Below are 14569 nucleotides of genomic sequence, written 5' to 3' on the forward strand. Positions count from 1 at the left end.
CGGCGCGCAACTTTGTCGGCCCCTCTCCTCGCCGGGCGGGGGTCGCGGCGGGCGCTCCTAGTGCGCGGGTCGCAGCTCTCTCATTGTGCGCCAGCGAGGCCGATCGGGCTGTCCTTTCCTCGCGCACTTAGTCTAGGAGGAAGAAAGCAAACAAGACAGAGGAGTGAAGCCCCCGTACATACATGCGCCGGGGGATGTCAGCGCTGCTCCACCTTCCAAACAGTCACAGATCAAACAGTGTCACCCGCCGGAGCGCCACTTTGTGCCCCGCGCTGCCCCTGGGGGGCTTGGCTGCCAGGATCGCCGCTGCCTCCGAGGCGAAATCTAATGCAAACACATTTCGAGCATGGATTTTTGGTCGGTCTTGATCTTCCAACAGAAAAAATTTGAAAAATATACAAAAAGCACCCCCCTCAAAAAAAGAAGGAAAAAAAAAACGCCAACAACAACAACCCGGAGAGTATGTGCCAAGGGGTGAAGAGCAGACATTCACTGGATGGGCGAGGTAAGCGTGGACTGTCCCCCCCGCCCCAAACTCCTGGGAGAGAAGAGATGCACTCTCGCTCTCTCCTCTTTTCAGTGAAATATAACACACATTCGGATCGCAGAGCTTTCAGACAGTCTCAACTGATAGACAGACACATCGAGCTGCTTTTCCTGCTTCAGTTTTTACTCCTCCTCCTCTCGCCAACGTCACCCTGACAATTACAAATAGGTCTCACACAAACCATACCTGTCAATCTTTTTAATTGCTTTGTTTTCTTTTTTTTTTTCCCGGAGCTAAACAATATGACACAAAAAAGGAAATCTTAATACAGCATAACATAAAAGATTGCACGTTGGAGGAAGACATTCAGAGATTGTTATTGTGATCCACTGGCTGATCCCGGGTAGAACCCATGTGTTCTAAGCCAAGTTAAGCAGACATTAGTCCCTGCAGATTCTCAAACCTGTTAGTTCCCCTCCCCCCTCTAGAACACGCATACACATGCGACCACGTGGATTCAAACCACCCTTGGGTGAAGTATGTCCTACATTTGAGAAAAAATACCTGTGTCACTTTTGCAATCCTAGTTTGGAGATTAGACTTAGCTGGGGAAGGGCATTGTGTGGCTTTTATATTTTGGCAATTCATGGGTATATGGAAAACAAGAAATGTTTTTAAATTAAAATATACAACTTAAATAGAAATTTAAAGATGAGCTTTGCTCATCACAGACATGTGTAGAAATATTTAATTGGGCCCCTCTATGAAACGTGAATTGATTATTTAGTCAATGCACGCAATTAGGGAGAAAATTGACACGATGAAACGACATCTTTCTGGCTGGGTTAGAAAATGAGGTCTTCATACATCATTGCAACGTCTCCAGTTCCATTAAGCTCCTCGGCGGCACCACCTACAACTTTAAAATGTTTATGTGCTCTGGGAATTTTGCCCTCTAGTTTCAGTTTGTGTGTTCTCTCCCAGTGGGAAACCTGTAACCGTCTTGTAGAGCTACTTAAAACATTCATGGAAAAGCACAAAATCTAGGCCAAGATAAATAAAATGGCTTAGTTCGTGCAACTTGCACGGGACAGACCGAAGGCTCCAGGCGCGGTGAGGCGTTCTCCTGACAGGAGGCCCTAGCCAAGGCTCAGGGTGCAAGGAGAGCCCTCACCCCGCTGCTGGAGCTAGTGCGCGCTCACCGGGGCGGGGGCTCCCTGCTCGGCCCAGGCCCCGGCGTGCCCCGCCGCCCCGGCCGCGCTCGGGGTTGATTCGTACCACCTTGCAAGGAAGTGAACGCTTCGCACGGGAAGGGGAGGCGCCTGCGCCGGCCGCCGGGCGCCGCGCCGCTCGGGGCCGCCGGGGGCCGCCGCCGCTCGGGGCCGCGGCAACCGCCGGAGCGCGGACCCCCACGCTGGCCGCCCCCCTCCCCCGGAGAGTCAAATCCGGCTCCCGAGCGTGGGGAGGGTGGGGATATCCGGTGCCTCTCCCGCGCCGGGAGGAGGGGGAGGGCGGAGAGGCTCCTCGGCCAGTCTGCGCCGAGCAGATTCAAACCAAAACAAAAAGATTAAAGGAGCTGCGCCGGGGCGGCCTCGGTCCCCGGCTGGGACGCGGGAGCAGGCGCGCCCGGGCTCCGCCGGTGCTGCGCCGACGCTGAGCGCGGCGGGCCGGGGGCGGGGACCGGAGCCGGGTGTCTAGGGAAGGGGGAGCGAGGGGAGGGCGCCGGCCAGAGGAGGGGCGGACCCGCCCGCCCGCGCCGAGCCGAGTCGGGCGGCCCAGGCTGGGCGTGACCCCGCTGGCTTCAGCGCGGAGAGCGGGCGGAGGCGAGCGAGGGCTATGCTGCGGCTGGCGCACGGCGGGGCTCGGGCCATCGTGGACTTGTCGTACGCCCGCCACTTCCTGGACTTCCAGGGCTCCGCCATCCCCCGAGCCATGCAGAAGCTGGTGGTGACTCGGCTCAGCCCCAACTTCCGCGAGGCCGTCACCCTGCGCCGGGACTGCCCGGTGCCGCTCCCCGGGGACGGAGACCTCCTCGTCCGGAACCGGTGAGCCCGGCGCGCGCCCCCGCCCTGGCCGCAGCTCCCGGCTGTCCCGGGCCGCCCGCGTGCCCACACTGCGGCGCGCGCTTAGGCGCACAGCCTGACTTTGCGAGATCCCGGGAAGTTGAACCCGCCGCCATCTGGCGAAGGCGAATGTAATGTGACTTGCTAGTGTGAATATCCGATGCCACCGAACGTCCTCATAACTGGGGGTTATTTTAATTTGGGATTCCCCTCCCCTCCTCCGCAGCCCTCCCTCCTCCCCCTCCCGCTCCCGAAATAAAACCGACGAGATCCAGAAGGGGAGGCTCCCCGCCCGGCCCACCCGCGCGCACCCACGATTCCTGCGTTGACATATCTTTTAGTGGAGCAGGAATAACCCGGACACAAACTGCGACGTTTAGGTAAATGTGCTTTGAAGGAAGGGGGCCAGGAACTGGCTAGCTTTTCCTGTCCGCTGCAGCTTGGCAACCGTCTAGCAATGGCGGAGTCTGTCCTTTCGCGTGTTGAGTGTACCTCGCCGTTGTCGTCTGCGTGTTGTCAGTGCTGTGTGACTGTTGTCTGTCCCCTGAGTGCAAGGATAGGCGCGTGGCGTGTGTCCAGGGCAGCTGGGCCGGGCTGGGCCAGGGGTATGGCTGCGTTTACCCGCATGTTTTGCAGACTCGACCTTCTGTCTTTTCCACCCCCATGCTCCGCACCTTAATGTGTTTCCACCTCACTAATCTTTAGTAACTGGTGAAGCGACAGGAAGGAAAGAGTCCTCACTGTGTCGGAGCCATACCACCCGCGTCTCTGCGCGGTTAGGTCCCTTTGCTGCCCGACTTGCAGGCTGCAGTCCTCTCTGCCCTTTGGCCTGCCAAGTCCCATCTGAAGGGTTCCAGTGGTTCCAGCGTTGCATGGTTGCATGTTTCAGGTTGCATAATATTGTTGAAAGGAAGAGTTCGTTCTGATGGTAACTGGGCTGTAAATTGTGTGCTAGGAAGTTCTGTAAGTCCCCTGCGAGGTCGGAAGGACAAAATGTACCCGGTCCAAGTAGCTCCATGAAGCGTTTAATCAGTCCAGTTTAGAAATCCATCAGCCTCCCACACTAGAGTGTAGGAATGAAGAATACTGGTCATGATTCGAAACTTTTGGAAACCTGTTGAAAACTAGTAATTGAGTGAGCCAAGGAGTGAAAATGGGGTGGGGGTCGGTAGGGAGTGCTTTAAAGGGCGGTGTTTGCTTGTGTGCATGTAGTGTGTGTATGTGTATGTATCTCCTTGAAGCTGTCTGCTTTGGTCGACCTCGGTGCAAAGGATTGCTTCATTGTGTGATGCAATGCTAAGGCTGTTGAGAGTAAGAACATTCTCTCTGCCGAGTTAAAAAATAGGTTTGAGTATGTGTTCACTTAGAACATACAGAGTGTACCATAATGTGCTGGAAGTTGAGTTGAGACCAGACTAAAAAGCTTTCCAAACAAACAATAGAGGAAAAGTTACATGCAAGCTTTTTTTTTTTTTTTCTTTTTTGTGTGTGATGTTGTAGAGCATAGACTGTAAACTCTAATATAAACAAAACTGTGAATAAAACACCTTTTAGAGACGGGTGTGTAATGGGGAGAGGGTAGTGCAAGACTGGCAAGGGGAGTTATCAATTTGGAAAACCACAAGTAATGTGGAACTGCCCCTATGATGGAGGCTGCTTGGCTCTGCTCTGGGCTCCAGGCCTCCCGGGCCTCTCTACCTGCTAGGGTTAACTCTGTTAACTCTTCAGAATCTTTCTTTCTCTCCTCTGCTCCCTTCAAGCTTTTGGTTGCTCTCACCTCCCTTTCCTCCCCCAAGGTTGCTGTCTCTCAGGTGCTGCCATGTGTCCAGGGTCACCAGGGTTGGTCCCAAGGTCGGGGCAATGTGGACCCCTGAGCCCGTGGTCTGAGCACAGGAGCACTGGCTCCCATGTATGTAGCCCATCAGTTTTGGTTGCTTTAAAATCCATGCCTTTTTTTTTTTCCTTCCACATACAGTCTACATCAAGAATCCCTTTAATATAAATAGTATATTTATCTGAACAACTTGACCTTTGACTTGTACCTTGAATCTAAAATAGGAAAAAAAAAAAAAAAAAAACCAGAGCCAGTTTTCTGCAAGTTAGAAAAGGACAGAATCTTTACTTCCCTCTTTCCTTACCCTATTGGAAACTCTATTCCATACTGTAGGAAGGGCATTTATTCTTGCAAACCATGTCAGTGAAGGTAGCATCTTACAGATTTTTTTTAAGGAATGGAGGCTTCATAATTCAGTGCAGGTTAGTTCATTTTAATCCTAGATCAAATTTCCCCTGTGCAGTGTTAATTGCATTAAAAATTTATGCAGGTGCTTCTCATTTTTATCATAATAAAATCTACCTTGGAATGAATGCATTAAGCCCAAATTTGGAAGGGTGTTTGGGGATTTGAGTTGTGTTCCAACCATCTTTTGCTTTGAGTGAACCACTTGCATATCCCATTCCATCTAGTAGAAAACAAATTCTTCATTCAAAAAGAGGGCAGTACTTGTAAGCTGGACATGCTTTAGGGTAATAAAGTTTACCATTGAAGAAAGGTGTGAGAAGGGGTGTATAAAATCCTTCCGGAATGGGTCATTGATGTTCCTTTATCCAGTCCTCACCTTACCATGTGTAACTTCCCACCTCCCCCTCCATGCTGAGCCCTTGGAAAAGAGGGACTAGCACCCACCTCAAGTTGGTTTGTGTGCTATTTTTAGCTTTTTCGTAAGAAGGTGACAGATTATTCCGTTTCCAAGTATTTCTAACGATTTTCGGCTCAAGTGTAAGATAATGGAGCCAAGAGTTTGTAGGAATGGTGAAAGGAGGTGGGGGGATGGGGTAGTTTTTTTTGATAAACGGTTTGTTGCTCTAGGGAGGGTAAAAATATTTCTTCTCCAGTGTAGTTGTTTTTCTTTCTTTCCTTTGTAGTTTGTCTTTTATTCTTTCTCTTTGTTTCTTATTTTTTTTCTTTTTAAGGAAAGTCAGGTTTGAACGACTTTGTTTTGTCTCCTAGTATTGCAGGGTTTTATTATGGACTCCGGTCTTCGCCTTTGATTTTTGTTCAGGAGAAACCGTTTCCCTCCCCCTCGTCTGTGTTGCCTTGCTTCACAATAAACATGACGAAGGGGTTCAGCACATTTTAGAATAAATAAACTGGGTGACTCTAGAAGGGTATCTATTTGGGGAATGCCCGCACCGGTCCCATTCTTTCTCCTGGGGTCTCTGGATTCCAGTCTTTTCAGTGGGTCGTCCCGTCGGATTGCTAGAATCCTGCACTCCTTACAAACACATTTCCAATTATACGGAGGTGCAGGGAAGGCCTGCACATCAAGCATCCTTCCCAACCTGCCTTCTGACTTGGTGGCTCACCGTCCCCGCTGCTGGACCGAGCCCCCTTTTGCTCTGAGCCTGCTGCCCTTGAACTTGTTTCTGGTGGAGCCAAGGCTCAGCCTCCCCGTCCTCACGCAGCTTCTACCCAACGCCCAGGTAAGGACTGGGGCGCTTTTAGGGCCGCGGCCATGCAGCGTCCAAACTGGGGACCCGCGAGAGCCGAAGTCCCCACATCCAGGGCCCAGAGACCCGGAGAGCCCGAGGTGCGTGGTGCGTGGTGCGTGCAGCCGCAGGCTGTCGCCACCAGCCTGAGCCGCCTTCCCCGACGCCACTTCGAAGGCAGCAGGGATGGGGGGCAGGAGTGCCTGCGGGCCAAGGTCACGGTCCATGGGATGTCTGTACCACTGCTGGGCCAGCGCGTCCAGCTCCGCTCGGGACTCCAGGAACTTGTCCACGCGGGGACTGAGGGCGCGGGCAAAGAGGCGGCAAACAAGGCTCCTCTGCGGCCTGGGCGGCGGCTGCAGGGACGCTGGGGAGACCCAGCTGGTGCAGATCGGCTACCAGCAGTGGCCGAGGGATCTGGGCCCAGAAGCGCCCGGGGCTGGCCAGGTGGGATGGCGAGTCGGACGGGGCTCATGGAGCCGCTGCCCGCCCAGCGCTGGCCACGGATGACCGTGGCGCCGGCTTTCCAGGCAAGCCCGGTGGCCAACCCGCGCTGTCGCCGGCTCCCGTGGAGCCCCACTCCGCCTCCACTTTCGGCCTCTGCTGCCAGGTCCCGCGTGTCTGGGCTCCGCGTCCTGCCTGGGCTCCCTGTCCTGAGAGTGTGCCCTGCTGCTTCTCTCCACCTCCTCCCGGGAAGTGGCCACCGCAGGCGGGGGAGGGGGCGGGCGCTGCGTCTCTGTCCGGAGCCCCCGGGCGCGGGTTCCTAAGGTGGGGGGGATCCCCGGGCCACCGTAGAGGGGTAGCAGCCACTGGGCGTCCCCGGAGCCAAGCCAGGGTTCCTGGTGGAGGAGACACCACTGCGAAACGCCAGGGGGTTCCAGCCGGGAGGGGTCGGGCACACGAAGAGTTAACCCTGGGCAAATGAGCACAGAGAACAGAACTGGTGGTTGGGCCCCTGTCCCCCACCTCCGCAGGAGCCCTGCCATTGCTTCTGCTCCGAGGGCGCCTTCCCTGCAGCGTGCTTTGCTACCTAAGGCAAGGCTCCAGCAGGGCTGTGCTCTGGGCCACCTCTCTCAAGTCCAGAAGCAAGCTCCCAGGAAGCCAGCCCTTCCCAAAAAGGCCAAGACTTGAGAATTAAGTACATTTAAAGACGTGGTAGCCCCCCCTCCTTCTCTAAAAATAGAATGTAGGCATCTTGGTATTAAATGCCAAATGAGAAACCAGCAAAAAATCGTTCTTCCCTTTTGTCATGGTAGTGCATCCTCTGTGGTTTGGAATTCCGCAGCATATTACCGAGGCTGGGGCTGACCTCTGAAGGCAGCTGTACTTGTGGGAAGGAACTGCTTCCCCGCTTTCTCATTTGGACACTGTGTAGACACCCTTCTCTGTGGTAGCTAGGCCAGGGATGGTCATAAGGGAGTGTTTGTAAGTGCAGCGCATTATCTGCCTTATAGTGAAAGCAGGTCTTCACACCGGCAGTTTGGTTTATTAAGTTAAGAGTGAAATTCTTTAAAGATGGCATTCTTAACAGCTTTCGTCCTGCCACCAGATCCTACCCACTTTTCTTTTCAGTACAGGTGGAAATGACATGTTTAGGGTCGTCCCTGATGTGACATTTACCACCTCCTGACATTCTTAGTTAGATAGCTTTTTTCCCTGTTTATCGGGATTTTTTTATTATAAGGTATATCAAATGGAAAAAAAAAGCTGGTAAAAAATGCTGGCCTGGCAATTAGATTGACTCTGGATACCAAAGTGAAACTAATCATCTGGTATTAATCAAGTCATGTCTCTGCTTCTTGTTGGGGAGAAATACAGTGACAATTTGCTTTCCTTTCCATTTGAGAGGGACTGTGAAACAATGAATATTCCATAAAAATCATTTTCCCCAGTTTTTGTTCAGTTAATCAAAATGCATATTTTCACACTGGATATGGTTACACAAGAGAGAATATCAGCCTCTTCAAACAACCTTAGCAGTAACATGTAGCAACCCATGACCTTGTACACTCCACCAACCTTTAATAATATCATTGCCATTGCTATTATTATCTGAAGGATGAAGTTGTTGCCAGAATCAGTATATCTGCCCTTATTTGAATGTGTTTTATCCCACTGTTTTTAACATCTTTGCTAAAGAAGCCAATTAATTTCCAGCTTGTAGCTCTCGTGAAGTTAGTATGTGGAGGGCTTCCTGACTTTTCCCTTTTTTTCCTCTTTTTTTTTTTTTTAAAACTTCTCCTTTTGGAAAAAAAAAGGGGGGGGGATAAAAGCAAATGGCATGTGAAATAAATCACTTGCCGATTAAAGTGATATAAAATTATTCCTAAATTGATGAAAGAATAAAAGGCGCCCAAACTCTGAGTGCAGATCAGTGTGAACAGTACTTGTTTGATTCCCCCCAACCCCAGGGGAACAGCAGGATTGAATTTTCTTAAATTCTGTCAGATCCTTTAGCCCAGCAACCCCTCCACAGTCACTGGAGTTAGATATTTTTTTCTAAACAGAGTGTGAATATCTTAACAAAGAAAGCCTCATAATACATTGACTTGTTTGTTTTCTTGTAGATTTGTTGGCATTAATGCATCTGACATCAACTATTCTGCTGGCCGCTATGACCCATCGGTGAAGCCCCCCTTTGACATAGGTTTCGAGGGCATTGGTGAGGTGGTGGCCTTAGGCCTCTCTGCCAGTGCCACATACTCAGTGGGCCAGGCCGTGGCTTACGTGACACCTGGTTCCTTTGCAGAGTACACAGTTGTGCCTGCCAGCATTGCCACTCCAGTGCCCTCGGTGAAACCCGAGTACCTCACCCTGCTGGTAAGTGGCACCACTGCATATATCAGCTTGAATGAGCTGGGAGAACTGTCAGAAGGGAAGAAAGTTTTGGTGACAGCAGCAGCTGGGGGGACGGGCCAGTTTGCTGTGCAGCTTTCAAAGAAGGCAAAGTGCCATGTAATTGGAACGTGCTCTTCTGATGAAAAGTCTGCTTTCCTGAAGTCTGTCGGGTGCGATCGCCCTGTCAACTATAAGACCGAGTCCCTCGGAACCGTCCTCAGGCAGGAGTACCCGGATGGTGTGGATGTGGTCTATGAATCTGTTGGGGGAGCCATGTTTGACTTGGCCTTAGATGCCTTGGCTACCAGAGGGCGCTTGATAGTAATTGGGTTTATCTCTGGCTACCAAAGTCCTACTGGCCTCTCGCCTGTGAAAGCAGCAACACTGCCCGCCAAGCTGCTGAGGAAGTCTGCCAGCGTCCAGGGCTTCTTCCTGAACCATTACCTCTCCAAGTACCCGGCGGCCATGAAGCACTTGCTTAAGCTGCATGCCAGTGGGGACCTGGTCTGTGAGGTGGACCTGGGAGACCTCTCTCCAGAGGGCAGGTTTACGGGTCTGGACTCTGTATTCCGGGCTGTCGATTATATGTACACGGGAAAAAATACTGGAAAAATTGTAGTTGAATTACCTCACTCTGTCAACAGTAAGCTGTAAAAACTGAACAATGACATAAATCAAAGGAAAAGAAAATGAGCACTTTATGCCCGAGAATTACTCAAATCCATTTATTTTTAGTTTGTGATAGATATAATATTTTTTAAAACAAAAGTAAGGTGTTAATGGATCTCTCCATTCCTCCCTCCCTCCCCTTCCCTCTCTCTCTCTCTCTCTCTCCCTCCTCCTCCCCCTCCTTCCTTGGGAAAAAAAGTGCCAATAAAAGTTCCCTCCATACTCAGAGGTAAAACATTTACATTCGATTCTTTAGTCATGGACGGTCTCATTCCAGATTTTATTGTTCCAGGGAAGTAAATTAATTCCTGATGCAGGACCTGATGGAATCAGTATGTCCTCAGCTTGATGAGATGTTAAAATCAGTCTCGAAAACAGCTCACAAAGCTGCCTCTGCTCTGAGAGAGCCTGCTCTTATGCTGATGAGCAGCTCAAAAGTGAGAGGTGCCACTCAAGTCTGCACTGTTGTCACTGTCCTATCCTCCAGAATAGGGCCCCCCTTTTTCTGCAGAGCCTTAACATAGACATTTGGGGCAGGATTCTCCCCAAACTCAATGTTGGTATTAGATGATTCCGAAAACACAGACCTGTCTTCCAGAAGTACCCTTTATTTGATGGGTTTCATCCACAGTCATCCTGGTAAGATGTGTTGCCGTGTGAGAAATGTCTCTGTTACTGTGAGAAGAGAATTGATATTGAAAACTTGTAGACACAGAAAATAGGTTCTGCGAAGGGAAACCGCAGAGTTTGAAGGGACTTTCAAGAATTCACATGCACAGGGAGGGAAATGTGTGTGCCGTGTTTATGGTGCAGGTCTGCGTGATGCAGCGTGGACTGCAGGAGGACACAGCTTAGGCAGACGCAGGGGATGGTAATGAGGGAGCACATGTCACACAGCTGCATGCTTTCAGGGACCGAGTGTCCATAATACTACACTTGCTTCTCATTGGAGGCTTTCAGACAGAGAACAAGGGTCTGACCTCTGGTCATGGAAACAGAATAGCAGTCACTGGCCATCCTGTTTCATGTCCAGCGTTCTGCTGGAAGGAGATGGGTTTTGTCACTGCTGCCTGATGGCACACACCAGCCACCAACCACACATGAGAAGCAGCGCGACATGTGCCTTCTCTCCCGAATCATGCCAACGCTGATCCACTTGCCTCTTAACCTCCAGCGCCCGGAGGCTGCTGCTGCTTTCATCATTAAGTCGAAATCCCACAGTGCCTTTCTAATTGAAGGTGAAGCCCACCAGATTATTTTGCAGAGTCTTGGGTTTCAGTGCATCGAACATGCTCAATAAATATGAACGCAATTAAAGATGCTCCAGGAAAGTTGGGGAGCAGATGTAATTCTTCTCTTGCATCTGAGGAGCAAGGAAATCCTACTGCTGAAGAGCTGTTAGTATCTATTTTACAAGATTTACTCATTTTCAGGTACCTAATGTAGCTGCTAGCATGCATGCACAACAATACAATTTATATGGTAAATGGAACCAAATAATGGCTTCACTGAATGTTATGGCTGTACTGAAGGGAAATGTCACGGTAAATAGCTGCCAAATTATGGATCATGCCGAAGTGTCACAACTGCACTAAAGACAAATAGCACTAGAGGCTATTGCCACTGTGACGCTTTTGAGTTATGAAGAAGGGTAGCGGCCTGATGCGAGGCTCTTTGTGTCCTCATCATAGCAAAGGGCTCCTGGTGCAGGGGACAAGAAAGCTCGTCCAATGTGGTGCTTAGTTATTAATCTGTCCCTCTCAGCCCTAACAGCTGTAGCAAAACAGAAAGAGACTTTGCCTTGCTCTTGAGTGTGCAAACAAACAAAGCAGGGGAAACAGGTTTTATGAATCTAACTGCGCACAGGAAGTGACTGGTAATGGAAAAATTTTGTAATAAAATAATCTAATCAAAGAATATTATTAAATTTAACATAGTATGTGTCTGAAAGGCTTAGTTGCTTCTTATGCAGATAGATGTGTGAAATCTAAGCAATAATGCACTTTCTCCCTCTGTAAGGACTTGACTGAGGACATTACCAACTAAATTGCTTCTTCTAAACTGAAGTGAGTCCCGGTTTCTTTCATTTTAATAGGAGAGTAATAAAGATGAAAGACCAACATTTTATCTGATGGATCCCTTAAGCTACAAAATAGAAATTTATTATGTTTTGAGGGTATATACTAAATTCAGATCTGTAAAAATAAAATCTGAACACCCAGGTTTAAAATAAAACATAATCTGAAAACCTCATGTTCTCTCTGTCCCCAAACTGAGAAGTTACGGTGCATGCTGTTTTCATTTATTCTTAGAAAACAAGCATGAAAGATTCTGCCTATTCAGATAATGCCAAAAATATGTTTAAACTTTTGTTTTATTCTTTTGAAAAATGATTTGTAAATTGAGGGTCATAGTTCAGCATCAGTCTCACCCTCTGGGATTGTTGTTCAAGCCCAGTCTCTTTGGGGAGGTGAAATGGTGTGAGGGTCCCAACACCTTTCCTCTCAACTGTATTACATATCATGAAAAGTGCATCCATAATTCAGCACCATTGTCAGTCTTTGCTTTAGAGAAGGGGCCAGGGCAGAACAATCACAGTGGATAAATCATTTCTCGGTTCTCAGTGTGGCCTTCTCTGCATGTTGGGCTTAAGGTCACTGGCCGGGCAGGATGGCAGGAGCTTGCTCTTGAGAGACAACGGCATCCCAGTGATCTGTTACCATTCAATTTTGACTTCTCCTTCGGTGCCTTTTTGCCTACAAAAAATACCAATATCATTTCCAGTCCCTTTGACAATGACTATTGTTGTTGACTGATTTCAGCATTAAAAAAAAAAAAAAAAATATATATATATATATATATATATATATATATATATATATATATATATATATATATATATATATATATATATATATATATATCTATCTATCTATCTCCAGGGAAATGTTTGAAAAGAGACAGCAAAAGTTTTACAGGGTATGTTTTATAAATTGTTGCAAGATTCATCTGAACGAAGCTTCTCAGGAATCAGTGGTCGTTAGCCTCACATTCAGTGTTTGTCTACAGAAAGTGTAGTGACAAGTAGCTGCTGCTCATGAAACAAGAGCCCAGCATCTGGCACTTGAGGAGCATGGCAGCTGAGGGGTGTCCCCAGCACAGGGCAGTCCTTCCTGTTGTGTTCCCACCAAGGACGCTGGAAACTTGACAGATGATGTCATTTAAGACACAGGCATGCCGTAGGGACCTGGAATTTGGCTTCCTGTTTCTGGCTTTTATTTGGAGACCATTTATAACGGCCACCAACTTACCTGCAATGCTTTAACCCTTCATGGGGCTGAGCCTGGGCTTAGGGTTCCCTTTGAGACGAGCAGGGTGCTAGGCACCAAAATATTTTTATTGATTACTTTACCATGTGTGCATGTGGGAGAAACACTACATTTTAGATATGTGAAATCAGATGATCGATCTACAGGTTTCGGAATAAATACAGTGAAAACCATCATGCACTCTCAGCTTGGAAGGGTGACCTCCCGTGGCTCACAAGGCAAGTTTTAAGAATACAACTGAGATACAAATGGTCCGATTTGAGAGATTCATGATCACTCTTATTTGTGCTTTCCACTCTCTTGTAAATATTTCATTATCATAATGCTTATTTAGAGACAATTATCTGTGCAAACTTCATTAGTTAATTTTGCAGTTTTAGGTTTGTTCTCTTTTGTTTTGGGAAAACTGGATTTTCTAGAACTAATCTTCCAGTGATGGTAGAATTAAATATTTAGGATTGTGTTTCAGAAATCAAAATGCATGACTGTCGGCGTGGCCACGTAAAACTTTGAATTCCGTTTTTACCAGTCTTTCAGCCCTCGTGCTATTTCAACTCATAAAAAGAGGAATGTTTGGTATGAGAACTTATTGCCGTCACCAGGAGCAATCTGCAACGGTTGGCATCCCCCAAAGTTTTTTACAAAACACAAAAATAGTGTTTTACCAATGTGTTTATCAGTTTTAAGTAAATTTTGGTGGTAGAGTTGGTATGAAAACAAGACAAATAAGGGGCGTATTTCAATCATGTGTGCACCCAGCGCCTCCTGAGGTGTGCCGGCAAGAGTCAAGGCACCCGAGGAGGATGCTGTCTGGCATTTGCCCCTGGAACACTGGTTTTTCCTGTCGCAGGCCTTCCCTTCCTGCAGTCCCACGTCCCAGGAGACCTGGGCACATTCAGGAAATGGGCAGCGGTTCTCCCAGCGTGGCAGGGTAAGTGCTGCATGGAGGACAGTTTGGGGGAACCAATATGTGCTTCATATGTGCTCAGAAGCCCTGAGCCAAAAGCACAGAGATTTGAACAGCCCCCCAAAGCCAGAGTTTCCCTGGAAGGGCACTATCTGACGGCATCTTTCTGCCAACTTGAAATTAAAATAATAATTAAAACACGCCCTGCTGATGGGTGGAAGCTTCCAATATGAAAGATGGATTTGCGCTTAGAGCTCAGAAAAGTGTACCATGGAATTGATAGCCTGTGTTGCACCTCATCATCGGCACGTGAAGAGCTTGGCAGGGTCTCAGAGTGACTCACGTGGACAGGTCTCTGGTCAGTGGAAGATGGAAGAACATGCCCAGGAATAGACGTACCACTGGGAAGCACTTTGCCTTGTGCCCACAGGCCTGACTCTGGAGATCCTTCCCACAGTACCAGAAAGAAACTGTGTCCCTCCCCGGCCTTTGTGAGAATACCTAATTGCCCTTTAAACAATAAAATTTGCTCTTTAAAAGATAATCTAGTTCTATTGATTTTCTGAATGAAGAAACCGGGACCCAGAGAGAATGGTGCCTTGTCCAAGGTCAAGGAGTTCGTGGATTTGTAAGCTAAAACAGAGCCGCCTCTGTACGGTCCCTTTTGCCATCTGCCCAGGTCCTTCAACATATGGCTAAGGGTGTTGCAGAATAGCAGCAGGTGATTGGTATGAACCCTTTTATAGAGGAGGTGGCCAACCTAGGAAAAGTATTGAGATTCTGACCA

The 14569-nt window shown here is 48.7% G+C and overlaps 2 protein-coding genes and 1 long non-coding RNA gene across 3 annotated transcripts in view; 2 read left to right on the forward strand and 1 right to left on the reverse strand.

Moving 5' to 3' along the window:
- The window catches only part of Tshz1 (teashirt zinc finger homeobox 1), a 73701-nt gene extending 72217 nt beyond the window's left edge, over positions 1 to 1484 (reverse strand). Inside the window, exon 1 of the transcript XR_011704761.1 lies at positions 183 to 1484. The gene's annotated coding sequence lies outside the window, so the exon portion shown is untranslated. The remainder of the gene's footprint in view (positions 1 to 182) is intronic.
- A 725-nt stretch (positions 1485 to 2209) lies between these two features.
- Ptgr3 (prostaglandin reductase 3) lies at positions 2210 to 9787 on the forward strand. Its single transcript, XM_027935298.2, has 2 exons — positions 2210 to 2532; positions 8607 to 9787. Exons 1-2 carry the CDS (start codon positions 2324 to 2326, stop codon positions 9529 to 9531), a joined length of 1134 nt encoding a protein of 377 aa, XP_027791099.2. The 5' UTR covers positions 2210 to 2323; the 3' UTR covers positions 9532 to 9787.
- A 2646-nt stretch (positions 9788 to 12433) lies between these two features.
- On the forward strand, positions 12434 to 14326 carry LOC139702183 (uncharacterized). The gene is made up of 2 exons (XR_011704762.1): positions 12434 to 13806; positions 14037 to 14326. It is a non-coding gene; the product is annotated as an uncharacterized lncRNA (long non-coding RNA).
- The last annotated feature ends 243 nt before the right edge of the window (positions 14327 to 14569 follow it).

Source organism: Marmota flaviventris, chromosome 16 (assembly GCF_047511675.1).
Source record: "Marmota flaviventris isolate mMarFla1 chromosome 16, mMarFla1.hap1, whole genome shotgun sequence".
Taxonomy (NCBI): Eukaryota; Metazoa; Chordata; class Mammalia; order Rodentia; family Sciuridae; genus Marmota; species Marmota flaviventris.

Bases quoted from the DNA above. Each gene is read 5' to 3' on its own strand.
- Ptgr3 (XM_027935298.2), top strand. From the start codon at position 2,324: ATGCTGCGGCTGGCGCACGGCGGGGCTCGGGCCATCGTGGACTTGTCG. The intron at 2,533-8,606 runs GTGAGCCCGGCG...GTTTTCTTGTAG, and splicing joins GACCTCCTCGTCCGGAACCG to ATTTGTTGGCATTAATGCAT.